Source organism: Mastigoproctus giganteus, chromosome 12 (assembly GCF_048544385.1).
Source record: "Mastigoproctus giganteus isolate SK-2022 chromosome 12, ASM4854438v1, whole genome shotgun sequence".
NCBI lineage: Eukaryota > Metazoa > Arthropoda > Arachnida > Uropygi > Thelyphonidae > Mastigoproctus > Mastigoproctus giganteus.
Window position 1 is genome coordinate 113,271,671 of NC_143586.1, and position 27,131 is coordinate 113,298,801.

General features: G+C 34.9%; 1 protein-coding gene across 1 annotated transcript in view; it reads left to right on the plus strand.

Annotated features, from left to right (window-relative positions):
- LOC150077348 (cholinephosphotransferase 1-like) overlaps positions 1–27,131 on the plus strand; it is a 246,098-nt gene that overhangs the window by 168,956 nt on the left and 50,011 nt on the right. Inside the window, exons 6-7 of the mRNA XM_090386825.1 lie at positions 116–274; positions 16,116–16,241. Of these exons, the coding sequence (XP_090242951.1) occupies positions 116–274; positions 16,116–16,241 (285 nt within the window). The remainder of the gene's footprint in view (positions 1–115; positions 275–16,115; positions 16,242–27,131) is intronic.

Genomic DNA, 27,131 nt, shown 5'->3' on the forward strand with positions numbered 1-27,131 from the left:
ATACTGGATAAATGGAGGTTTTAATTATTAAAAAAATTTTAAAATACTGTCTCAAAAAATTTAAATTTAAAAATAAAAATTTAAATCAGTTTATTTAAATTTTTTATTTGAACAGGGTACAAGTGTTCTTTCTCCTTTCATTCCTGTTGCATTAGTCATTCTGCCAGCATATATTATTTATCATAAATCAGTGCAGAACATCTATGAAAATCATCCTTGCCTCTATATTCTTGCATTTGGTATTGTGACTGCCAAAATTACTAATCGTTTAGTGGTGAGTATGTTTCTTAAAGATGAGAGTTAGCTTTCTTAAAATATGAAATTTTATTCAGTGATTTAAATTTAATTATGACTCATGGATAATTTTCTTAAAATTTGAACGTTTATTCAGTGATGTTAATTTGCATCCTTGTTTCAAAGAAAACACTTAATCTGCACACTAAATATCCATACAAGATATAAATTAAACAGAAATTAATTACAATGTTACCAGAATTCATTACAAAATCAGTTCATCAGAATTGTGCAATAGTGTTAAGTCATAAGTCACTTAACACTGTTTATTTCCATGTATTTCTAGAGAAAAGGTAAAACTGTTCTATATATCATTGATTAAAAAATAACAAAAAAGTATTTAAATTGTAACCAATAAACATTTTCCATAATTTTTCAAATTTTTGTTCTTGCACCTCAATTTATAGATGCATTCTTTTATACATATATTAACATTCTTTTGTCATTAGCACATGATTAATTTTAGAAAATTCTTCAGCACTGAATATTTTTGGAATGTTTAAAGGTCAAGATTTATGGCTGTACACAAATTTAGACCTTCCAAAGATATTACTTTAGACATAAATCTTTCTTTCCCTTAACCACATGGAAAAATCCACAGAGATTAAATCGGAAGACCTTTGAGGCCAGTCATTGGGTTTGTGGCATCCTGTTCATTTGTTGTAGAATTTTTAATTAAAAAATTCCCTTACACTGAGAGAATAATTTGTAATTTGCTTGCACCATCTTTTCCCTGTAGTTTTGGAGTAACCTGTAACCTTATAAGATAGTGACAGTGCCCTCAGAAAAGACTGGTTCAATCAGTCCTTCTCAACATATTTCACCTCCCACCCCCCCCCCTAAACAACTAATCACTCCATGAACATTTTTTGACTTTGTTTGCATGTGGATTAACATGCACCCAATAAGCACAAAATTATGGAAATTAGCATTGCCATTCAGTTTGGAAATTGCCTCTTTAGGCCAAATGCTTTTGTTGGGAAAATTTTCATTTTCTTCAATCTCTTGGATACAAAATATAAGTTTTTTTGAGCATATGACTATGAGCAACCACTGTGTATGATAGCATTAGAATGTTTATTAGGAAAATTTCTATACTAAGTTTTTCAGGATCGTCATCAACTCGGACTTGATATAATTTTGAAATATATGCTTTATATTCCAAATCTTTTAAAATTCTTATAATAGAAGTTCGTGGCAATTTCAGTTGAGGTGATAGCTGTTGTATTGACTTTTGAGGTCTGGTTTGTAGAGCTTAATTGGCTAGTTTTTTGTTTTGTTTTTTTGTAGTGATAGAATGTGGTATACAACTTATAAGAAGACTAGAATACTCTCAAATGTGTTTATTGTTTGGCAGCTTATTGACTTTAGTTTTGGATCATTATTCTTTCTTCCTTATTAGCAGTGGCAAATTACAAGAAAGCAAGCTTATACAGCATCAGCCAAAAAAAAAAAAAACCCACAAAACCACCTCCCATTTCACCTGTTCATTCCATCCAATAGTTTATCTGGCTCTTCCTTGAATTTATTTAAGCTATCAATTTCATAATACCAGATGGAAGTTTGTTCCAGCAGTCAAGCATCCACTAGCTAAAGGCAAACTTCTGCACATCATTCTGCAACTGTCCTTCTTCAATTTGAATTTGTGCCTCGTGTGTGATCTGAGCAAGAGGAAGAAATTGAGCTTGCTGCTCAATCCATTCAAAGCCTAAAAAATCTCAGTCAGATCACCTCCTCACAGGTGCCCAGTCTCCAGACTTTACAATTTGCAGAACTGAAGCCTTTCTTGGTAAGAGCACCCCTTTGTTCCCCTCACTAATCTCATTGCCTTTCTCCGTGCTCATTCCAGCATCTCCACGTCCTTCCTAAAATTAGGCTTCCAGACCTGTATGCAATACTCAAGATATGGCCTGACTTAAACCATTACCTTATAGAATGGGATAATCACCTCCTTATCCCTGCTAGCAAAATTCTTTACGTCATTGACAAAACCCCATGAGCTATCCTGGCAGCCCATTTGCATTGCTCAGAAAACTTCATATCTGACTGCACAATTACCACCAGGTCTTTTTTATTCTCCACTACCCTGTGCCTAACCGCACAGTTGGTGTGTTACTCTCAATATTAAACTTCAATTGCCATTTATCAACCCATCTGCCTAACTTTTCTAGATCCTGATGTTGCACTAGCATACTATCATTACCAACCTTTGTATCATCTGCAAACATGGACATTATGACTTTATTGAATCACTGTACCTTTTGGACAAATTTTTATTAAAATGTTTCAGCAAAAAAAAAAAAAAATTCTGTGAATAAAATGAAAGAGTTAATGATATTTAGCTTTGAAAGCTTTGAATGTGTAAAGTAATTTGTGGATTATCCTATATAATACATTGTTTATCCATAAATGTACAGCTCAGAGAAACAAATCACATTATATACAAACTGTAACAAAATACAAAGGGTACTAGGAAAGTTTTGCAATATGACGCAACAATGAATCACAGGAAGCTGCTTGTTGCTGCATGTTGAGACATGTTCACACGTGCATAGTAGCCGCCGCGCCAAGTCGATGGGCTCAGTTATTCATTAGTAGTGAGAGTGTAAAGTGCTTGCGATGGCATCGTGGTCACGAAATGAGATAAGGACAGTTTTGCGGTATAATTTCGTGCGTGGTTTAACCATAGACCAGTGCTTAGAAGAAATGACTGTTGCACTAGATGATGATTGTCCACATCGTACAACGATATTCAGGTGGTATAGAGAATTCCAAAGGGGAAATTTCACTCTGGAGGATTCTGAGAGGCCGGGAAGGCTACGAACGTCAGTTACGGAGGAAAACGTTACTGCTGTGAGGAAAATGCTTGACGAAAACAGGCGAGTGACCTACCAACAGATAGAGGATACTTTGGGCCTAAATGCACCAGCAATTCGTTCGATTCTGCAAGATCATTTGCACGTGAAGAAACTTTGCTCTCTCTGGGTGCCGCATCAACTGACTGAAGAGCAGATGACACGACGTGTGACTTGGTGCCAGGAGATGTTAAAAAAAGTTTGATAAGGGACAATCTCGGTATGTGAACAACATCGTGACAGGTGACGAGACTTGGCTGTACTATTACGATCTGCCGACCAAGGCTCAAAACAAAGTTTGGGTCTTTGATGATGACAACACACCCGTAATTGTCAGAAAATCCCGATCTGTAAAGAAGAAAATGATAGCTGTATTTTTCAAATTGAGTGGAATTGTGGAATGTGTCGTTTTGGACACGCAGAAGACAGTCACAGCTAAGTGGTATACTGAACAATGCCTGCCTAAAGTCATTGGATCTATGAAGAACCTGCGGCCAAAGTCAAGAATGGACACCTGGTGCCTCCATCACGATAATGCTGCAGCTCACCGCGCCAAAGCCTGCACCGAATATTTGACCACGACAGGACTGAAACTTCTCGAGCACCCTCCCTACAGACCAGACCTTGCTCCCTGCGACTTTGCACTGTTCCCGCATGTGAAAATGAAGCTAAAAGGGAGGCGGTTTTCCAGTGATGAGGACCTTCTACGGGCTTGGGACAACGAGTGTGCTTTACTCACTTGTTGTGAAACTTGGCAGAACTGGTTTAAAGATTGGTTTCGGAGGATGGAGAGGTGTATTGAATGTAGAGGAAATTACTTTGAAAAAATTAAATAAACAAAGCTGTATTGCAAAACTTTCCTAGTACCCTTTGTAACTAACTCTTTACAGTAAACACTTGTTACTTGTGGTCACTTGTAGATGCTTAAAATTAATTTAAATAAAATATTAATACCCCAATTAGTGGCCTAATGGGCCACTAATTGGGGATCAGGAAGGAAAGCTGAAAATATAAATTTTTGAACGTGTGACTGTAATTGATGAACCACACTATTGAATATATGATAGTATTAGAATGTTAATTGTGGAAAATTTTGTACTAAATTAAAGTAAAACTATAATTAAAAATAGCAAGAGCTTAAAATACCGAAAGTTAAGACTGAAAATATGCACTTTAGTCAAAGCTTAAATAAAACCGGCACTCACTTCACAATCTGTTTAGTTGCATGAATTATATAAAAAAAAAGGGGGGGGGGGTTATGAGAAGGTCTCAGATTAAAAATTAAAAACTAAAATCATAAGTTAAAAATCTTGGGTTAAAAATTGAAATTAAGCTCAGAGGAGGAAGAGGTACACCGGGTCATCCTCTAGTTGTCAGTTTTAAAACATAAAACTGTAAAGTTATGTTTAAATGAGAATAATGACGATAGTTGTGAATGATGGACTTTCAAAAAAACATCTTCAGTTGGCACTAAAGAAATGAAGGATAGGGAATCGGCGTGAACTTTAAATAAGTACCCAAAATGTTATGCTGAACATGGTATATTAATGCGTGCGAGATTCCAAATTGGGGAAAGGGAAGCCTGAAGTTTGGTGTTGAGAACGTCAAGGTTGGTTTTAAGCCAGCACCATTCTATTATGAGAGTTTCGTATTGAAAGAGCTTGTAGCTTGAATTTAATTTAATAATGGTAATTGCAGCATCAATTGAGGGGTTATGGTTGTGAGTATGCATGTGTTGAGAGAGCTCGGTACTTAATAGTAATCGTGAAGCGGACTTAATAGTAAGCTGTGAATAAATTCAAAATAGCGGGAAAATAGAGACCTCTATAGTGAATATATAAAGAATTATATGGTGGCTACATTATAATAAGCTGAAAAGTAAATGTATCAGAGTATGGTAAATAAGAATCATCAAATATTTTGAGAAATAAATTAATTAATTAATAATTATAATCTATCCAAATTTGCATGAAAGTGCATCCAAGGAAAAAGAACTGGTTTAAATCCAATGAAATAAGTAAAATAGTGACTTAAGATCCAAAGGAGGTGCATTTTATGGAACCGATTATAAAAGAAATAACATGCAAAAAGTCTATGTATATGAAACAATTCCAAGGAACATTTATAGTACAGGAAATAATTCCATGTATATAATACTAGATATATTCACAGGTAGTATCAACTATGAATTTACTGTGGAAATAGCATTAGCATTAGCATTAGTAGAGGCATTTGATGCAAGAAAGCAAGCTTATGCAGCATCAGCCAAAAAAAAAAAAAAAAAAAAACCACTTCCACTTCACCCCTCTGTTCGTTCAAAATACCTGTCCAGCTGAGCCTTAAACTTATTTAGGCTATCAACCTCCACCACAAGGGATGGAAGTCTGTTCCACCAACCAACCACCCGCTGGCTAAAGGCAAATTTCCGCACGTCTATCCTACATCTGTCTTTCCTCAATTTGAATTTATGCCCTCTCAGGTGATTATTCTGAGCTAGAGGAAGAATCCCATCAGCATTGAGCATGCTTAAACCATTCAAGGCTTTATACACCTCTATCAGATCACCTCGCTGGTGCCTAGTCTCCAGACACTGTAATTTAAGAGCACCCCTTTGTTCCATTCACTAATCTTGTTGCCCTTCTGTGTACTCGTTCCAGCAGCTCTACATCCTTCTTGAAATGAGGCCTCCAGACCTGTATACAGTACTCTAGGTGTGGCCTGACCATCGCCTTATACAATGGAATAATCACCTCCTTATCCCTGCTGGAAAAATTCCTGTATATCATTGACAATACTCCATGAGCTACTCTTGCAGCCCGTCTGCACTGCTCAGAGAACTTCATATCTGCCTGCACAACCACCCCCAAGTCCCTTTCATTCTCTACCACTGTCAGTGTTGTACCATAGAGTTGATACGTTGCTCTGGGGTTGCTGTTTCCCATGTGTAGTACTTTACATTTGTCAATGTTAAACTTCATTTGCCACCTCTCAGCCCATCTGCTCAACCTTTCCAGATCCTGTTGCAGAAGCATAGTGTCAGTAGTGTCCTTGACAACCCTGCCAACCTTTGTATCGTCTGCAAACTTGGACATTAATCCCGATATACCATCATCAATATCATTTATAAATACAGAAAACAATAATGGACCCAACACTGAGCCCTGAGGGACTCCACTAATAACATCAGTCCACAATGAGCAGTGTCCATTGATTACCACTCTCTGTCTTCTCCCCCTCAACCACCCCTTTATCCATAGCAGCAATTTGCCTCCAATGTCACACTGCTCCAATTTGTGTAGCAGTCTTCCATGTGCAACAGTATCAAAAGCCTTTCTAAGATCCAAGTATATAATATCAAAGTTATTCCCTGCATCCAGTTCTTTTGTGACTGCATCATAGTATCCAATCAAGTTGGTCAGGCAAGACTTCCCCTTAACAAAACCATGCTGTGTCTGAGCTATAACTGAAGTCTTGTCTAAATGATCCTGCAGTGCGTCTTTAACCAGTGCCTCCATTAATTTTCCTGGAACAGAAGTCAAGCTCACAGGTCTATAATTACTTGTGTCAGCCTTTGATCCTCCTTTGTGAATTGGGGTCACATTTGCACATTTCCAGTCTATGGGTACCTCCCCTGAGTCCAAGGAAGCTCTCATAATTATGGCTAAGGGTTTGCTTACTTCCTTTGCTGCCTCCTTTAATATAACTGGATAGATCCCATCCACCCCGGGTGCCTTTCTTGTGTTTATCTTCAACAGTTTCTCCTCCACTTTACTCCCAGTTATTTCAAGATTCTGTAACTTACTGCTAGAGTTGAATACACCTCTGGCATTCCCCTCGCTGAATAACTCCTCATGTGTGAATGTCGATGCAAAATATTCATTTAGTTTGTTAGCCACCTGAGCAGGATCCTCAACACTTGACCCATCAATATCAAGTGGACCAATCTGATTCATCCCTTTCCTTCTAGAGTTTATAAATTAGTAAATAAATTAGTAAATAAATTTGATGAATTTGAGGTATTGCTCAAAACATCGAAGGCAGATATTGTTGGGATATCAGAGACGTGGTGTCACACAGATATAAGGGATGCGGAACTGCAATTTGGCGAGTACAACGTCTACAGAAAGGATAGACAGGATAGGAAGGGGGGAGGTGTTATGCTATTAGTTAAGAAACACATAAAAACCAAGGAAGTGAAGCCAGTCGACATCGCTGGACAGTGCAGTGTGGAGTCAGTTTGGTGTGACATAAGCATTGGGAGATCAAAATTGAGAGTAGGAGTGTGCTATAGGCCTAATGACTCTGATGAGTATAATAAGGAACTGTACAGGGAAATAGAGTGGGCCAGTAAATCAGAGTGTCTTATAATGGGAGATTTTAATTTCCCAGATATTGACTGGAATTTGGGGGCTGGATACTCACACACTAGCAGGGCTTTTGTGGATTTATTGGATGATTGTTTTCTACATCAGCATGTTCGGGAGGCAACTAGAGGGAGTAATACTCTTGATTTGATTATCAGCAGTGATTCTTCATGCATTAAGAATCTGCAGATAAATGAACCACTAGGTGGCAGTGATCACAGTGTGCTGAAGTGGGATTTACTCAAAGAGGTAACTACCATTAGGGGTAAAGGGAAGGGTTATTGCTTCCGTAAAGGCGACTACGATGGACTGAGACAGTATTTAAATTCTATACAGTGGGACCAACTGATGATGTTACCAACAGCAAATTCAAAATGGGAAGCATTCAAAGAACTTATCTTGGAAGCTACTAGGCTTTACATACCAACTAAGAAATATTGTTCAAGGTTTAGGCCAAAATGGATGTCAGATGAACTAATGAGGCATATGGCAGAGAAGAAAAATGCATGGGATACTTACAAATTAACACATGACACAGAAGCCTATGATAGATACAAGTTGATATGCAACCAAGTTACAAAGGAGGTTAGGCAGGCGAAGGCAGATTACGAGAAATCCTTGGCAAGGGATGCAAAGAAAAACAGCAAAGAGTTCTTTACTTATGTAAACTCTATGCAACCTATGCAAATAGTAGTAAATGAAACCAAGGAAAAAGAATCAGTTAACATTATATCCAATTATGAAGTGATATAACTCCAGGGTAATCAGTCAATCAGTTTTTGCTGGATCCCTGGCCATTCTGGGATTTTGGTAAATTAAAGTGCTAACTTTGCTGCTGAACATCCTCAACCCACTCTCTCAAAAAATCATCAGGTTCCTTACAGCGACTACAAGTCTGTCGTACAAAAAGCATGCTACGATAAATGGTCACAGATCTGGAAAATTAACATCAACAATAAACTTTACCAAATAAAACAAAATCCAAACCTGTGGCTCTCTTGCTTCTGACGAAACAGACGAGAGGAAATGGTATTGGCAAGATTCAGAATTATACACATTCATCATACTCATCTCTTCCTACTATTGGGAGAAAACCCACCTCGGTACTCATCCTGTCACAGACAACTTACGCTCCACCATTTTCTGGTTAATTTTCCCATACATTCAACCAGACACTTCATTCACTCTCCACATTGAACATCTCACTTCTTAGGAAATTAAGCAAATATTTAAGAACTTTTGATGTACAGGCAGTTCCTGGGTTTACAAGGTGTGTTTTTTTTTTTTTTTCCCTCAAGTATCAAGTATCAACAAAATCGAAATCATTTTTTGCAATTCATTAATTGCAAAAAATGAATGTTAAACAATCATAAATACCGCATTTCAAACTACCCATATAACTGTACAATACAGTATACCCTGCTTTACAATATTAATCCGTTACCAGCGTATCGCGAAAATATCGTAATGTGAACCCAGTAACACATTGTTTTTTGGTGATTCATTCCACGACCTCGGAAGTTCAAATTTTCGCTATCTAAAAGGTCTTTTTTTATAGTGTAAATTGTATTAGTTACCAATTCAAATCATTAAACACACTACACTTTCATTGTTATCATATGTTATAAGAACCAATTTTGAACGGCTTTGTGATATTTTTCTAAAGCAGATTTCTGGAAGTCACAACCATAAAACAAAAGCAATTTGCACTTTCCAGTTTATTGGGCTTTTCTGTTACTGCAAACAATTATAAATGGGTAGTAAACTCGATGTTATTGCATTTGTGGAAATACCGATAGCTGGAATTGTGTGGGTTTTTATGTTATTATGGTGAAATGTGTTTGCTCTTTACTGAAATCTTCAATTGTATAAAAAAACATAAATAAATTTTCAGAATCTTCTCTTCATTACTTTTTTTTAAGCTTCGTAAACTTGTTACTCCGAGCAAATCGTGTTAATTGCAATTTGTGCATTCCGTTAAAAAATGCTTGTGCATGCTATTAAAATTTATAAAGAAAAGAGAAGATTATTTTGGAAATAAACACCTCTTGAAGCATTTCTGAAGAAGATGACTCCTTGTGCAACAAACCAACGAGTGCCAAGCCAATAATGAGTGATCAACGAGTGTACATTTAGTCGATGATGATAATGGAGAATAAACATTCTTTAACATTTGTAAGTCATAAATAATTTCACTATTATTATAATTTGCTTGATTTTACAGGCTATGTTTTCATTTCTTTGGATAAATCAATCATTGTTTAAACATAAACTAATTAGTTAACTAATTTCATTATTGATAACCTAACCCCTATTTTTAACATTGTCTATGGGAAATAAATTACGAGCGCACACTAGGAACGAATTAACTCGTAAAGTCGAGAACTACCTGTATTTGAAACATGCCTGTACAATAGCATATTATTTAACATCACTAACGATATGCTTGAGAATAAACTATGAACAGACACAATTTGGCCTCAGTAGTCCTTGTGTCGTTAAACCCAGTACCAAAAACAAGCTTGCTTTCTTGCATCTTTTGTCACTAATACTAATATGTTGCCTTTATGTTTTTCTAATGATGAAACACCAAGATTTAAAATTGCATATTAGCAGTAGTACAACCAAAGGTGTGTATTCCAGAGAAATTTATACATCTGACTGTTGTCAGTTTAAGTTATTTCAAGCACCCTACTGTTAATTTTATTACTATCCATTTTTAGATATCAAAAACTAATAGTATGTTGTAATAATATAATAAAAAATAATAGTTGTAATATTATCAAAAAATAATAATAGTCAAACAATGATGTGTTGTACGTGCTCTCCCAAAATATGTGCAGAATATATGCCTTTAGCCATTGGGTAGTTGATTACTGGAACAGACTTCCATCTGTTGTTGTGGAAGTTGATAGCTTAAAATAAATTTAAGGCTGAACTAGACAAACATTTGGAGTAACCAGATGGATGAAATGGGAAGCGTTTTTTTTTTTTTTTTTTTGGCTGATGCTGTATAAGCTTGCTTTCGTACATCTTGCACTTTTAGATATCAAAAAATAATAGTGGGTTGTAATAATATAATAAAAAAATAATAGTTGTAATAATATCAAAAAATAATAATAGTCAAATAATTTCCAGTCCCCCTCCCATGTACTTATGTCACTTGGGCACAAATATAATTAGGCACAAATTGCCAGTAGCTTTGGCCAAAGACCAGAAGTTTTGTTAATAACTTTATTTTTACTTTTGTTGGGAATTTAAATATTGGCAGAAAATTAAGCTGGAGATTTGGATACCAAACCCTTTGCTGTGCTTTATATTTTTGTTTTAAACAGCCTTAGCACATTTATTGGAAACCAATGTTTAAGACAATAAAAATTCAGGGTTAAAAGGCCCAGACTACAGAAAACCTTATATTATATTCTCATATTGTGAAGGCATTCATTCACAATATGACATGTAATGAAATGATGCTATTATAATTAACTTTGGTTAACCTACTATGTGTAGACATGATGCATTTGTGCCAACTTATGTCTGGAAACCAATTTTTATATAGAGGATAAGAGTATAGATAAAAGAAGTATAGAAATCATAATGCTCATCCCATTTCACATTACTGAAATGCAAAATAAAGCTGAGAATGGACATGGAAGAGGGGCTCCTCAGGAAAGAGAAAATCACTAAATTTTAATCTGAGATGGTGTAGATAACTCAGATAACAATGTTTCACAGTTTACGCTAGTTGTCTTCTCTAGAGGATAGTTAGCATAAACTTCTACTCTGAGTTATAATTAAATGAATAAAGAGTAATTATTTGATTAGAATTGTCTGGTACATAGGTAAATGAACAGGTTGTGTGAAGTCATATAGTGAATGCCATTTATTGATGTAGAGCAGAAATATGTACATAAAAAGGTGGAAATGGACAATCAAGCAGTATAACATACTATAATTTGACTAGTCACAATTTTTTTGAGGAAGTCATCAATAAACTGCCATAATCCATACAAACCATTAAAATCCTTAAGTTCTGCAAATTGCAGTGCCTGGAGAGTAGGCACCTGCGAGGTGATCTGATTGAGTTGTATAAAGCCTTGAATGGCTTGAGCAAGCTGAATGCTGATGGGATTCTTCCTCTTGCTCAGATTAAGAACCTGAGGGGACACAGTTTCAAATTGAGGAAAGGCAGTTGTAGAATAGATGTGCAGAAATTTGCCTTTAGCCTGCAGGTAGTTGAATGGTGGAACAGATTTCCATCTTTTGTTGTGGAAGTTGATAGCCAAAATAAATTTAAGGCTGAGTGAGCTGGTCAGGCATTTGGAACAAATGGAAGGGTCAAATGGGAGGGTTTTTTTTTTTTTTTTTTGGTTTTTTTTGGCTGATGCTGCATAAGCTTGCTTTCTTGTATCGTATGCCTCTGCTAATGCTAAAACAAAGAAAATATTAAAATCATGAATTAGAAAAGGGTTAATGCTCTAGTGTAAAACAGTCAGACTGGCAGGAGTACAGACAGAGTACTTTCATTCATGAAAGTAATGACATTGACAACCATACAAACCAAACTGTATGAAGCAACAACAGTAACTGGACTTGCAACATGTCAGAGTCCAAGAACAAATCAGGATGTTATGTAATCATGTCATAAGGAAAAAAAAGTGATAACATAAACTAAAGTTCTGATTTCCATAAACGTTTTTCTGTGTATTAGTATACATCTGATGGAACTTGTGATGACATTAAACTAATGATAATGTTAACCGTGATCATGATAAGCACCGTGCACTGCTTATTGTGATCTGTATTAACAAATACAGTAAACCCCCGCTATTCGCGGGGGTTACGTTCCTGAGAAATGCCGCGAATACTGAGTTATGGCTCCCATAGTAATAAAGGGGTTCCGTTCCAAAGTATGAAATATATAAGAAAAAATAGTCTAAAATTTTGACTATGTATGTATTATATGTACCTTCATAATATGACTATGTACATAGACAGTACATAGTGAAATGCAAGCATAAGGCATCGAAAGGAAAATAAGAAACAATTTAATATTAAATGTAATATTTATTAGAAATTTCAAACCAGCGCCTTTGCTAGCTAAAAAACTTATCCCGCCAGTGCTATCACCAGTTTCGCTAAAGTGTTGATAAAGGAGTTTTGCCTTTTCACGAATGATGAGTGAACTTACAGAATTTTATTTTGAGTTCGGTCTTCTATCCACAGATTTAAAGCTTTTTCCATTTTTTCTAATTTAACATCACGAGTTAGAGCAAATTTTTTAAGCAATTAGCGCATTTTCATGGACACTACAGTGGATTTTTCTTCCGATTTCTTGATTGATCGTACCATTGACTCATTGATTTTTATAATGTTTTGCCACTGAGGAGACACTTTCACCATTAGACATTTTGTCTAATAACTGAATTTTATTCGCTAATGTCATCACCTTCTTTGATCTTTTCACAATTCCCTTGTTATTCGTAGCGATATTTTTGTAGGGGTTAGAAAAGAATTTGTCCACAATAACGTCACTTTCTTCCGTTAACACACTCGAAAAAGTCTGTTTTCACTAACACACTGCAAAACGGTATATTTTTCGCTTTTGTAAGCATATCAATTTATAAATTGATATATAAATTGATAAATTTATTCAATTTATAAGCATATAAATTAAAAGCAAACCACGAATTCTTCCATGAGAAGCGATAGCACATACTGAACAAGGATTAGCGAGAAACATCCACGATCATGATTTTGTCAGCCCTCTCCCCCCACCCACTGAGTGCTGTTTTGACCAGGAAAGATAATTTTAGCCACGCCCATGTTTTTTTTTTTTGCGGAAAATGTTCACGGCGATTTAAAATTCAATTTTTTTACGTTTCATTTTATATTAAGTCAGCGACCGCGAATACACAAAACCGCGAATAGCGGGGGTTTACTGTATTAATAAATTAATACTTAAATGCATTTAGACACAAAGTATTAATTTTTATAATTTTTTTAAAAATTACATCAAAATATTCACTTGACAGAACCAGCTATAGCATAAATCTCATTACCATGAGCTAGGGCTTACAATACCAGTCAAAATCTTAATACTGGTATTTCAGTATTTTTAATTTATGAAACCGGGATATCGGTATTAATACCGGTATTCCAGAAACAAACATTTTTCTCAATAAATTTTGATGACAATTAGGTGCAATAAAGTAAGGGAAAAAAACAAGTACTGTAATTACTTGAATTCAGGTTTTAAATAAACTTTTATTACAATAATAAATATTCTAAAAAAAAATCATCAAAATACAGTTATTCTAAAAACAAAAAAATACATATTGTTACTGCAAAGTTCAGTTATGTTTAAGCATCCACACTACCTGTCCGAATAAAGTGAGCTCTTAAGAAACATAAGCAATCAATAGTATGAGCATTTAAAATGGATCTAATTTTGGTACATACATTTGATTAACAGCAGAAAACACCCCTTCGGATTTTACTCTGGTACTATTGTACTGAGATAATCGAAGTTGATCTCAGTCCATATTTTCTAGGCTTTGAACTTTTTTAACAAAAATAATTAATTTCCGACTCAAGATAATCTTTTAAAATCTCATTGGAGTCAGATAATTTCTAATTTTGGAAAGAATTTGCAGAACGCTGATGTTCTGTTCCATGTTGGTTTTCCATGGTTGAATTATGTTCATCATTTTCTGAAGGAGAAAGACTTTCATTCAGTGAAGTATAATTTTCACTATAGTATCTTTACTGAGTCTGGGAGAGAGCAAAGGGGGGATAAGAATAAAGAAGAGAGCAAAGAGTGCAGTTAAGGAATTCTTCACATATAAATGCAAAGAACGGAAGGGCAAATCAGATTGGACCTTTATGCAATGGACATGGGATAGTATTAGATAACATAGCTGAATAACAGTTACTTTGCATCGATATTTACATAAAAAAACCCCTTTGTGTCAATGAAATATTATGGAAGTGAAGTTGAAAAAAATATAATTAATGATGTTGAAATTTCAAATGATTATTTAATGAGAACTTTTGTGCCTACAGGCAAGTAAGGCTCCTGTGGTTGATGGCATATACCCTATAATCTTAAAGGAGGTGGCAAGTGAGTGCATTGAACCATTAAGTCTAGTTATGAGAGCATCACTGGACTCAGGAGAGATTCCATTGGATTGGTGTAAATTGGAACGTAAAGGCGGGAGTGTAACGGGAAATTACCGACCAGCCAGTCTAACTTCAGTAGTAGGGAAAATCATGGAGGTAATGATCAAGGATGGAATTCAGAATCATTTAGATGGAAATGGAATTCTGTAGAATACACAGCATGGTTTTGTAAAGGGAAAATCATGTTTAACAAATCTGGTTAGCCATTTTGACAGGTCACTCGTGAGCTGGATTTATGGAATAATTTCGACATTGTTTATTTGGATTTCAGCAAAGCATTTGACTCAGTCCCACATGAGCGGTTACTCTATAAGCTGGAGCAGGCTGGAATCATAGGGAAAATCCTTAGATGAATAGCGCAATGGCTTGAGGACACCAGGCAGAGGTTTGTGATTAATAGTTATTCCTTAGATTGGGTTAATGTAAGAAGTGGGATTCCCCAAGGATCAGTATTGGGGCCACTGTTGTTTTTGATTATCTTAAATGACATCTATGAAGGGATGGAGGGCGTGAGGTCTAAACTTGCAGATGATATAAAGATCAGTAGAGTAGTTAATGATTGCCACTAAGCAGAGCTTTTTCAGAATGACCTAGATAGACTTCTGGGATGGTCAGAAAAGTGGCAGCTATGCTTTAATTCAGCAAAATGCAAGGTCTTATACCTGGGGAACAGCAACCCCAAAATAACTTATACATTTATACACTTGGAGTTGAGCTAAAGTAAGTAGTGGAGGAATGGGACTTGGGAGTTACGATACGGTCAGACATGAAGTTGTCTGAAAATTGTGGAGAGGTTGCAATGTTGCATGGTGTCCTATCGATGATTTATCGAACATTTGCTAGTAGAGATCATAATCACATAAAGACGTCATAATCACATAAAGGTGATTTTATAACCTTTATGTGATTAAATTATAAACAATTATTTTTTTTTTTAAATTAGTACAAACAGGTATTTTTTGTATCAATACCAGTATTGTAAGCCCTACCATGAGCCCATACACATTTGGCAAACTTACAAATGAAAAATAAGGTTAACAATAGGGGGTGGTTAATTATATTCCTAATCCATGAAGCACTTCATGGATTAGGAAACATCAGCAGAAGCTGACTTCATGATGTATTGGCAGCCACAATGCATGAAGAGAGTACATACACATCTGCCAGTTTGCCATTCTTTGTGGAGAGAATAGATGGTGGTGGTGGTGGCAGATATAAGGTGAAATGCTATTATATTATGCAAATTTGTGTTACAATGTTGTGCATTACTTTCAGTACAAACCTTGTTTATTCAAAATATATTCTCAAAAATATATTACTTAAAATATATATTCTTCAGTTAGAACTTTCCTTTGAATTTGCTGCATAACAGAAACCAAGATAATCTACATTCTGTCCTGATTAGAGAATTTTCTTTTAGATTGCTCACATGACAAAAACAGAACTGGATTATTTAGATTCTATCTTGATTGGACCAGGAATGCTGTTTCTTAATCAATATTTTAATACATACTTCAATGAATATATTATTCTTTGGCTATGCGTGGTAAGTATGGTCTTTCAATTAGCAGTACCCTAGAAGTACTTTTCATGGTACTCCTTGGTACAAAGTTAATGTTTGAAATAGTTATAGATAGTTGAGTCAAAATTTAGAGGTAGTGAGATGATTACATTGTATAGTTTCCATAGTTTAATCTATATTTGGCAATTACAAACTATATGCAAAATGCATGTTTTCAGTTACTTTTGTTATGACACAGCATTGCCTGCTTACTAGCTCATGGTAAAAGCAATCGCAATTCATATTACTTAAGTTTCAGTAGCTTTAGAGCTTCCAACATCAAGAATTACTTTCACAATAAAACATTTATTCTCTGCTGATTGTACAGAATGTCATATCTTTTAAACTGCTTTCTCAATTCTTAAGCAATGGAATGAAATTTAACCCATTTACAGAAACATGGGAGGGTTTGATAGATATCCAGTGAAATAACTTTTTTTTTTTTTTTTTTTTTCTGCTATACGCTTAAATTGTTCACTCGGTTGTAACTCAAAATACTGTACAAAAACAGTTGATCTTTAGTTTTTATATTAACAGTTTAGACAAACAACTGATAATTATCAAGTAAACAGAATGCAAAATGGCAGAATTTTTCATCCTGTGCAAAATAAAGACCATAATTGCCTCTTTTCAGTTATCAAATTTTAGATAAATTTTTTAAGACAGTTTAGGTATAGCATCTCCATGTCAGATATCCAGTGAAAGAACTTTTTTTTTTTTTTCTGCTATACACTTAAATTGTTCACTCAGTTGTAATTCAAAATACTGTACAAAAACAATGTGATCTTTAGTTTTTATATTAACAGATTGTACAAACAACTGATAATTATCAAATAGACAGAATGCAAAGTGCCAAAATACCAGCATACATAAAGACCATAATTGCCTCTTTTCAATTATCAGTTTTTTAGATAAACAAATTTTTTAAGACAGTTTGAGTGTAACATCTGCCCTCAGTGTGTGTGGCTATGCTATGCCATATCATCTTTAAGTTAATTGTCTAAAAACTCATTCATTATCTGTTTAGACCATGAAAGTTTTTTTTTTTAATTTGTGTAATAACATTATATGATATTTTGATTTTAACAATGTTTGTTATTATTGACGAGAAAAATATGAGAAATATTCATAAATGATCGTGCTGTATTCTTCTAATTGTAATTTAAAGACTTAATAGCTCACTGAGTATTTCATCAAGAATTTTTGTATATATGCATCAGGATTTTAATCTATTGTTTTTTAATCACAATCATTACAGTATCATTCTTCAGTGTGTACAACTTTTTTGTTAATCTAAACACTGAGTATGAAATTGAATGCACTATTCATATAACTGATTGGGGTAGGAGAGAAGAAATATTCATAAATGCCCACACTATGAACTTCATGGATACTAGACTCTTACGTGATTGCCAATATTACAAAACTATGCATGACTGTGTGTCACCATTAAACAGTGACAAATTAAGAGGTAAATATTTTCTACGAATAAATTAAATGACTAAGACTAAGAAACGTGCCATCATTTTGGAATGTAATTGCTAACAGATTACAGCACTTAGTTTCTCTGAAAAAAGTCCTGAAAATCTGTAATCATTATTTAAATGTTGTACTATTTAAGAAAATTCAGCTATATAGAGTAAATTTGAGTACCTATGTTCCTACAATTAATATGTTGAACATGAACTTTCATCCATAAAGATAGCTGCCATCAACGTCAGAAGAATGGCTGTGAAGTGGAATTAGCAGAAGATCTAGATAATATTAGAATAGTAAATTATCACAGAACTGGGAGTATGATATAGGTAAACTAGTGGTAACAAAATTATAAATGAATTTATTGCAAAAATAAAATGCAGTGTGAGGAAAGTGTAGCAATATTCCTTAGAACTATTCTAAAAGCAAGTTTCTTTGGCTGGGAAGCATTATCCTGTTTTTGTTATATGCAAAATTTAAGATGGAAAATAGATGAATGCCCAAAGAAAGAAGTAATAGAAGAGTTCTTTAATTTTTTTTTAAACATGGAAATGAAGGACAATGAAAGAATAGTATTTGTTGGAAATTTATATAGCTGGCAGGAAATTACATCTACGGAGATATTTTAGGAAAATTTGGAAAGAAACTTAAACCTGACATTTAATGGTAAAAGGCTATTAGAATTTTGTGCCAGCCATGCACTTTTAATTACAAACATTGCAGCATAAAAAGATAGCATTACTTGACCTAATCAAAAACTGAGATATGTTTAATTTATTTTCAGACTCCTGAAATAACTATATAGACATTAAATTTTGTACTTTATGGTTTTTTACAACCTTGATACAGTCCTTATATCAGCCTAAGCATGTTTTACCCAGCAGTATATGCTGGTGGTTTTTGCACCTATTTCTACATGTCTTTTTGTGCATAACGTAATTACAGGTTGCACACAGGTTCTCAAAGGAACCATGCCATTAACCTACCATTAACCAACTCCCCTAAGACCACAAGTAAGAAGTTTCTCGAGAGCTCTTAAAACCTCCTTAATGACATTAACAAAGACCCTTGTACCACCTGTGTCCAATTAATTCCATCTTAATAAAAAAAAAAAATTCTTCTAACACCCTCCACCACATATAACTTGCCTAGTCACAAAAGTTAATCCAAAAGGCCATTGTTATATAATTCCTACTGTTATGTTTGGGAAGAATTTCAGACACAAGAATATTTTGTCCATTCTTGCAACATTTGTCCAGCATATCCTTATATTTCTCAACCAAATCACCAGTTTGTTTTATGTTTTAAGTAATTAGTTCCTACTTGGATCCCTATGCCGTTAGTAACCTTAAAAACTAATGACCAGTTAATTTCATCATAAATTTTAGCACCTGGCAGTCACAGATTGGTTCTGTTCCATCTGTCTTTATTACATAATATATTTAACTTACAGCTGGGAAGCATTATATTATATACACATTCATGGGTGAGTTCCAAGATGATGTGCAATGTTTGTGCAGGTGACTTTTGATGGCATGGAATCTGTGGAATGAGTTTCTTTCTAGAACTTTGAAGTCTTATAAAAATGAACACTTTGTACATAACACATTTTAAATATTAATGTATTCTTATCTTGGTTTGATTGCCCAACAAAATTATTGTCAAAAATCAAATTAGATTTAAAAATAAAATTCATGGCAAAAGGTCATGAAAAAAATAAGCTCATTATATATATATATATATATATATATATATATATATATATATATATTTTTTTTTTTTTTTTGATCCTCTACATCTGTTTATATATCACATGATTCAGTTTCATCAGCTTACAGGGGAGAATCCCAAAGCATTTACTCACTTTCAGTTTTTGCATGCTCAAATTGACTGCCAACAGGTATGAGTTTTTCTTCTGTTTTTCTTATCACCATCTATTATAAACTGTTTTGGCAATTTATATATGAACTATTTCCACTTGGAGATTCTTCATATACGAGAAGCGGTACAAAAGTAATGCCTCCTACTTTTTTTCCTCAGAAAATTTAATCCCTACAACTATACCTTTTACATTAATTAAGCTGCAATTATTAATAAAGACACTGTATTTTCCAAAGTCATCATTTTCTCTACTCTTCTGCCATCTCTGGTGCTGTATTCCAATCCTGTAAAAGTCCTTACTCTTGCTCCGGAGGGCTTTGTGACACTGTGCTTGAGCCGGTCATCATCTGCAAAATGGGTTCTACAGAGTGCATCCTTCAGGAAGCCGAAGAGATGATAGTTAGAAGGTGCAAGATCCAGGCTATGAGAAGGTAAGGAAGAACAGTGCACCCCAGTTTTGCAATGGCTTCCATCGTGCACAGACTGGTGTGGGGTTGTGCATTGTCATGGAGAAGAACCTCGTTAAGGTTTTTGTACAGTCAAACTGTACAGATGTGGGTTTTCAACTTTTTCAGTGCTTCCACATATCAATCTGAGTTAATTGTGGTGCCACACTCAAAGAAGTCCACAAACAAGACCTCATCATATTTGTCCCAAAACACTGTCGCCGTGACTTTACCAACAGAAGGCTGTCTTTTGAACTTCTTGTGTGATGAATTTTGAAGGTGCCACTCCATCTACTGTTTCTTCATTTCTGGGTCATAATGGTGGACCCAAGTTTCATCACCTGTGACTATTCATGAAAGAAAAACCTCTCCTTCACTCTCATAATGCTGAAGAAGTTCCATACAGAAGACTTTCCAGGCTTCTTTGTGCTCATGTGTCAGCATTTTGAGGACCCACCATTTTTAAGTCTGATGTTTCCCTATACTTACTGCATTGCACAATTTGTGTGTTGTGATGCAGTGGTCCTCTTTGACCAGTGTGTTGATCTGGCGCTTATCTGTTGTCACTGATGTTACTGGCCAACTGCTTCGGGGCTTGTCAACAATGTCACTTTCTCCACTCATAAAGTGTCTTACCCAACATCTAACTGTACTCATGTCTACAGTATTGTCACCATAAACATTTTTGAGATGTGTGGATTTCAATAGATGTCACTTCTTCCTTGGTAAGAAATTGAATTGTTACTCTTTGCTTGATACATATATCTGTAACATCCACAATTTTGAACTATCCATATGCTGCACTTATGAGACCAAGTATATATCATAAAATATAACACCTATTACAATAAAGTTAGTATTTAGTATTTCATACTAACCATTTGAAAGACAGAATATGACCCTGGCAGCCTATGTGTCGTAAAACTCCATCACAACAACAATAACCACATCATGAAACCAACACAGCGCCACTCAGTATGGTGAAACTAGAGTACTCTAGTGACTACTAGAGTACTCTACTAGCATGTCACCGAGTACTCTGACTACTAGAGTACTCGGTGACATGCTAAATGATCTATGGCACCAGGTTTGAAAGCAAAAAATTTAGATGGCATTACTTTCATATCGGTCTTTGTATAAACAGACACATTACTATTAGTATTATTATTGTTAACCAAATAATGCAAGAAAGGCTTTTGCTACAGCAAAAAATAATAAATATATAAATATAAATAAATCAAATAAACTACCTATGTGTTTCCCTCCTTGCATAGGGAACTATCCAGCTGACCTTGAATTTCCCCAAGCTTTCAGCCCTCATCTACCCCCGGATGCAACTTATTGCACTAAGAAATTTCCTACAATCCAGTCTAAACCTCATTTGAATTTTAAGTCTAAACCTGACTTAAAATTCAAATTCCCTGTAATTTGAATTTTAAGTCACTAATTCTAGAATCATTTATAAGAGAGGAAATTTTGCCATCATTCATTTCACTATCCCTTCTCAGAACCTTGTAGACTTCATTTAGTTTCCCTCTAAGCTGCCTGGTTACCAAGCTCTGTAGCCCACATATTCGAAGTCTAAGCAGATCTCACCAAGCAAATTGCCTGTGTCTGGACCCTTTCAAGAAGCTTGGCATCTTTTATTTTTAGATGTGGGTTCCATACTAGATACAGTATGCCAAGTACAGTCTTAAAACTGCCTTATACAGTCAGATTATGACTTCCTTATCTCCACAAGCAAATGGTCAATAATCATTGATGAAACACCATGGGCCTCTTTGCTGCCTGTCTACACTCCATGGAGAACTTTGTCTGTCCACCTTGTAATTTCTTTCTCTACTGTTTTTCTTTCCCTCAAATTTCTTTCTCTACTGTTTTTAATTCAACACCACCAAATTTCTTACATTAAAACATAGCTGACACTTTTCTGACTATCCTAAAAAGCTGTTGAAGGTGCATGGTGCTGTCTTATCTCCTCTCCCAGTCTTTACATCTGCAAATTCTGACATAATGCCCTCATTCATTATGAGGTCGATGTTATTTAAGAACCCAGAAAAAACAGTGGTTCCAGAAATGGTCCTGGGGACTCTACTTCTAATGCTGATCCAATCTGAAGAGTAACCATTAATCACAATCCTTTCCTTCTTGCCCAACAGCCATCCTGCAGTCCATCTAAGAATCTTACCTGTAATCCCATGTTCCAGCTTATTCAGTAACCTCTTGTGCTAGACTAGGTCAACTGCTCTGCTGAAATCCAAATAAACAATGTCTAAATTATTTCCCACATCCAGCTCATGAGTTACTGTGACTGGGATGATGATGTCCTGCCTCCTTGAGTATAAAGACTGCAGTCAGTTTGACTGCAATAATCTTATGGAGAATGGAGAAAACTCATGATCTATAAGACTTTGAAAAAGGTCTTATTGTGGGTGCACATTTACCAGGAGCCACGATTCATAAAATGAAAGACACTAATTTCAGTTTGTACCATTCACAGAGAATTGAAGAAATGAGTATTGGCAGTCACCTGTCTATTTGGAAGCCACTTTTTTTTTTAGAGAAAAACAGAAAAATCTGCTGTGCCGAGAACATCATGATTGCACAGTGGAACAATGGAAGAAAATAATGTGGTCATGAATCACAATACACTGATTTTTATTGATGGTAGGTAGGGAGTGTGGTTAGAACCTCACAAACAGTGGGCCCTGCTTGCCTTGTTAAGACAAACCAAGCATATGGAGGTAGTATGGGGAATGTTTTGTTGGCACTCTGGGTCTGTTGATACCAATGGAAGGTAGAGTGTCATCCAGGGAGTACCTGAATTTTGTATTAAATCTACTGCACCTAGCAAGGTTACACTTTTATCAAAGATGATGGCCACTTTATGAATGACAGTGCAACAGCACATCATGCAAGAATGGTTTGTAGAACATTACACTGATTTCCTCCATCTTCCCTGGTCTCCACATTTACCTGATCTCAATCCAATATATTGAGAATATGTGGGATATGCTGGAGAGAGAGAGAGAGAGAGAGAGAGAGAGAGAGAGAGAGAGAGAGAGAGAGAGAGAGAGAGATTTGACAACGAAGTCCTCTTCCTTCAACTTTGCAACAGGAACAGTGCAACTTCGTCTTCAAGTAATACAAGGTGAACGTAAAACCTGAACATAGCGACCTGCGCAGCAATGCATACAAGTTTATGAAGCTTAAAAAATGTCAAACGTCAAATGTGCAAGAGATGTATTTCCCATTTACTGTAACTGCATTTGTCGGAGACACTGTTGTCATTCTCTGTATTCACAAGATTTTTTTGTTCAAACAGAAATTTTGTGAGACGAGATAGCGTGAGTGGAGGAGCACATTTCTGAAGTCACTACCATAAAACAATAAAAACAATTTGCAGTTCCCAGTTTATTGGGCTTTTCTGTTAGCACAGTCTAATTATAAACCTGTAGTAAACCCGATTTTACTGCATTTGCAATAATAGCGATAGCTGGAATTCTGTGGGTTTTCATGCTGTTGGTGAGATGTTTCCCCTTCCTCTTCAGTAATATGAAAAACATAAATTAATTTTCAGAATCTTTTCTTTTGTGCATGCCGTGTTTGTCATTATTAATCAATAATGACAAACGCTTATCTTTTTTACTGTTTTAAATTTTACAATCCAAAAAAAAAAAAGTCTGTGAACAGAAATATCAATTAGTATGTATATATTACAGTAATAATTAAGCTATGTACGTAAGTGTACATAGTCTCCGACCAATACAACTAAATAGGAAATATAGCTCTCACGCATTTGAAGTTTAACATGTTTACATGTGAGCTTAATGTATGAGGTGATAATAGTGTATTTCCACCTTAAAGGAAAAAACACATACATTCTCAACTTAGAGAGACACGAACCTCATATATCTCTTACCTCAGTTCATCCGCATGCATAATCCTACAAATGTGTGTCTTGGACTGTTCTCCTGCATTTGTTAACTTTTCTTTATAAAAAGTATATTCATACAGCATCAAGGAAAGCATTAAGTATAGAAGCGAAACTTAAATAATAAAAAGTTTTGAAAGAAATCAGAGAACGTGATATCTCTAGAGCAACAGGCTTAAGTGAACCCACATTGCGCACCATCAGAGACAGTGTCGCAAAAATAAAAGCTACATGTATTGCTGGAACAACTTCAAGTGCCGCAAAGTCAACTAGAACAAGACCTAAAGAAATAGAAGAAATGGAAAGGCTGCTAAGCATATGGAGTGAAGACCAAACCAAAAAAAAAAAATCAGGAGCAAGCTTCCTCACAATGAAAGAGAGAGAGAGAGAGAGAGAGAGAGAGAGAGAGAGAGAGAGAGAGAGAGAGAGAGAATACTAACTATATATGAAGACCCTAAAAAGAAATCACCAAATCCTGCAGAAGTGGCTCCTTTTAATGCTAATAGTGGCTTCAAATACTGCTACTCTTTTCACAATGTTAAGCTGTCTGGTGAAGCCGCAAAGGCGTTTCCACCTGTGGTACAGAAAATAATTGAAGGCGGCGGCTATACATTGGATCAGATTTTAAACCTGGATGAAACAGGCCTCTATTGGAAACGTATGCCTTCGAGAACCTACATCTCTAAGGCAGATGCACATGCCTCAGGATTTAAGGCTGCAAAATATCACTTAACTGTGATGTTTGCTGCCAACGTCAGCGGAGACTTGAAGTTAAAACCAGTAGTAGTTTATCACTCTGCCAATCCGCAATCTTTAAAAGGAATTGTGAAATTCAGCCTTGGTGTTCATTATAGGTCTAGCAAGAAAGGTTGGATGACTGGGCAAATATTCACTGATATTTTCAAGAATTATTGCAAAAAGAAGAACTTAGATTTTAAAATTCTAATAATTCTTGATAATGCACCAAGCCATCCTCAGACAGCTACTGAACTCTCTCTGAATATCAAATTCATCTTTTTACCTCCGAACATAACCTCTCTACTACCTTAAATGCTGTTATCACACCCTTGACTAGGGTGTGATAACAGCATTTAAGGCTTACTATTTAAGTCAAACATTCAACATGTTAATTGCTGCTACTGAAGGTGACAAACTGTTATGGGCACAAACTGTTATGGAATTTTGAAAGAGATTTAACATCAAAGTTGTCATCAATATGATTGTAGAAGCCTGGAATGATGTTACAAAAGACTGCTTGAATCGTGTGTGGCGAAAACTTATCCCTCATTTAATTCGCGATTTTTGAAGGCTTTGAACCTTAAGAGCAACTAAAAAAAATCAAAGCAGGTTGTGTTGCTTTTTATATATTTTTTTAATAATATATTATAAATATTTACTGTATAAATATTAATAAATAAATAAAAATTATAAATTTTATATATATATATATATATATATATATATATATATATATACACAGTGCTTTTTTTGTAAAAAAATAGGTGCTGGTACTCATTCTTTGCTATCAGGAAAAATTTTAAATTAAAATGATATGAAAAGTACTCTAATTTTTTTTCCCCTGATATCATTACTTTAGTAGTAATGTTTTTAGAATAAGAACAACAAATTAAGTATATTAAAAAGTTTATTAAGAATAAATTTATTATTCAAGTATATAAAAAAATAAGTAAACTGTCAGTAACATAAGTAAAAATAATTTCATAATAAAGTTTTTGTAGAATATTCCAAATTTTTATTAAGTTCTCATCCGACATGCTGTGCTAACTTCTTTTTCTCCTCTTTGTGTGTCGGTTGCTGAATAAAGATTCCGAAGCAGACACAAATCAACATATTTTGTTGGATCGAAGCAGGTCAGCGGTGGGCCTACAGTTTTAAGAAACAGTAGTGAAGAAACTGTTTTTGTCATCAGTGAAGCGTTGGTTGGGCTGGCGATCAGATTCGTTTGTGAAAATCCTCGCTCACTTTCACTCAGTGAAATTGGTATCGTACTCAGAGCATTCATCAAATGCTTCAATTCTTCCGAAACCTTCTTACCAATTAGGTATCCCCGAAATCCACTTAACTGTAATTGAGAATTTTCTAACTTCATTTTCACCAAATGCTGACAATTCATATTTAGAAGGATTAATGCCTTCATTGTCCTTGTTATCCTTCTCTCGTCATTGGTATTGTCACTAGTTCTTAAATTTGAATTTTTTTTTTCTTTTTTTTTTTTTTTTTTTTTTGAAACTGTCCAAAATATTGGTGTCATTTGGATATTCAGGTGCTATGAACTTGTAAACAGAGATAGGGAAAATTTATGGAAAAATGTGGATAACACACTTCCGCAAAACAACAGATGATTATTTGTCGCTATAAAAGAAAATCACATTTCTAATTCTTGAACGGGGTACTTATGGTTCATTCATAGTGGTGTCCAATCTATGGCCCACGAGGAAAATGAACTAAAACAGCATTTTAAATTTTGTGTATTGTACTTAAAAAAATTTTTGAATATTTTCAATTTTACTATTACATGCAACAAGATATCGAAAATGTAACACACTAAAGAAATCCAACTGAATTTTTTTGAATATGGCCCCTGTACAAGAAAAGGTTGGACACCACTGCAGTAGAAGGTGGGCCAGAGCCCATTGGGAATACATCTTGATCTGCTTACTCTTGAGCAGATCAAGATGTATTCCCAATCCGACCACCTGTCCGTATATGGGACAGGTGGTCGGATAGGTTTTACCAGGTACCAATAAGTTGTAGAATGCTAATCCCTTTAGCTCTCTTAATTCGCGCAGCAGCACTAATTGCCTAAATTGCCTGAAAGCCAGAAAAATGAACAGGGCATACTGAGTTAATTTTCTCCTAATCTGTTCGCTATATGAAAATTTTCTTTGCTCAATGGAAACTATTTTAAATGTAACTTACAAGGGGAATTCAAAATAATTAAACAGAGGTCCGACTGAGTAATTTAGACTTATAAAAATGGTTATACAGTTTTATATAGAAAAAATCTTAACAATAGAAAGTAAAAAATGCAAATTTAGTTAAATCATTTTAAGCTTATTTGAATAGTAGGTAAACGTGAAAAAAATTTACAGAATATTACAAATTTCAGAGTGCTAT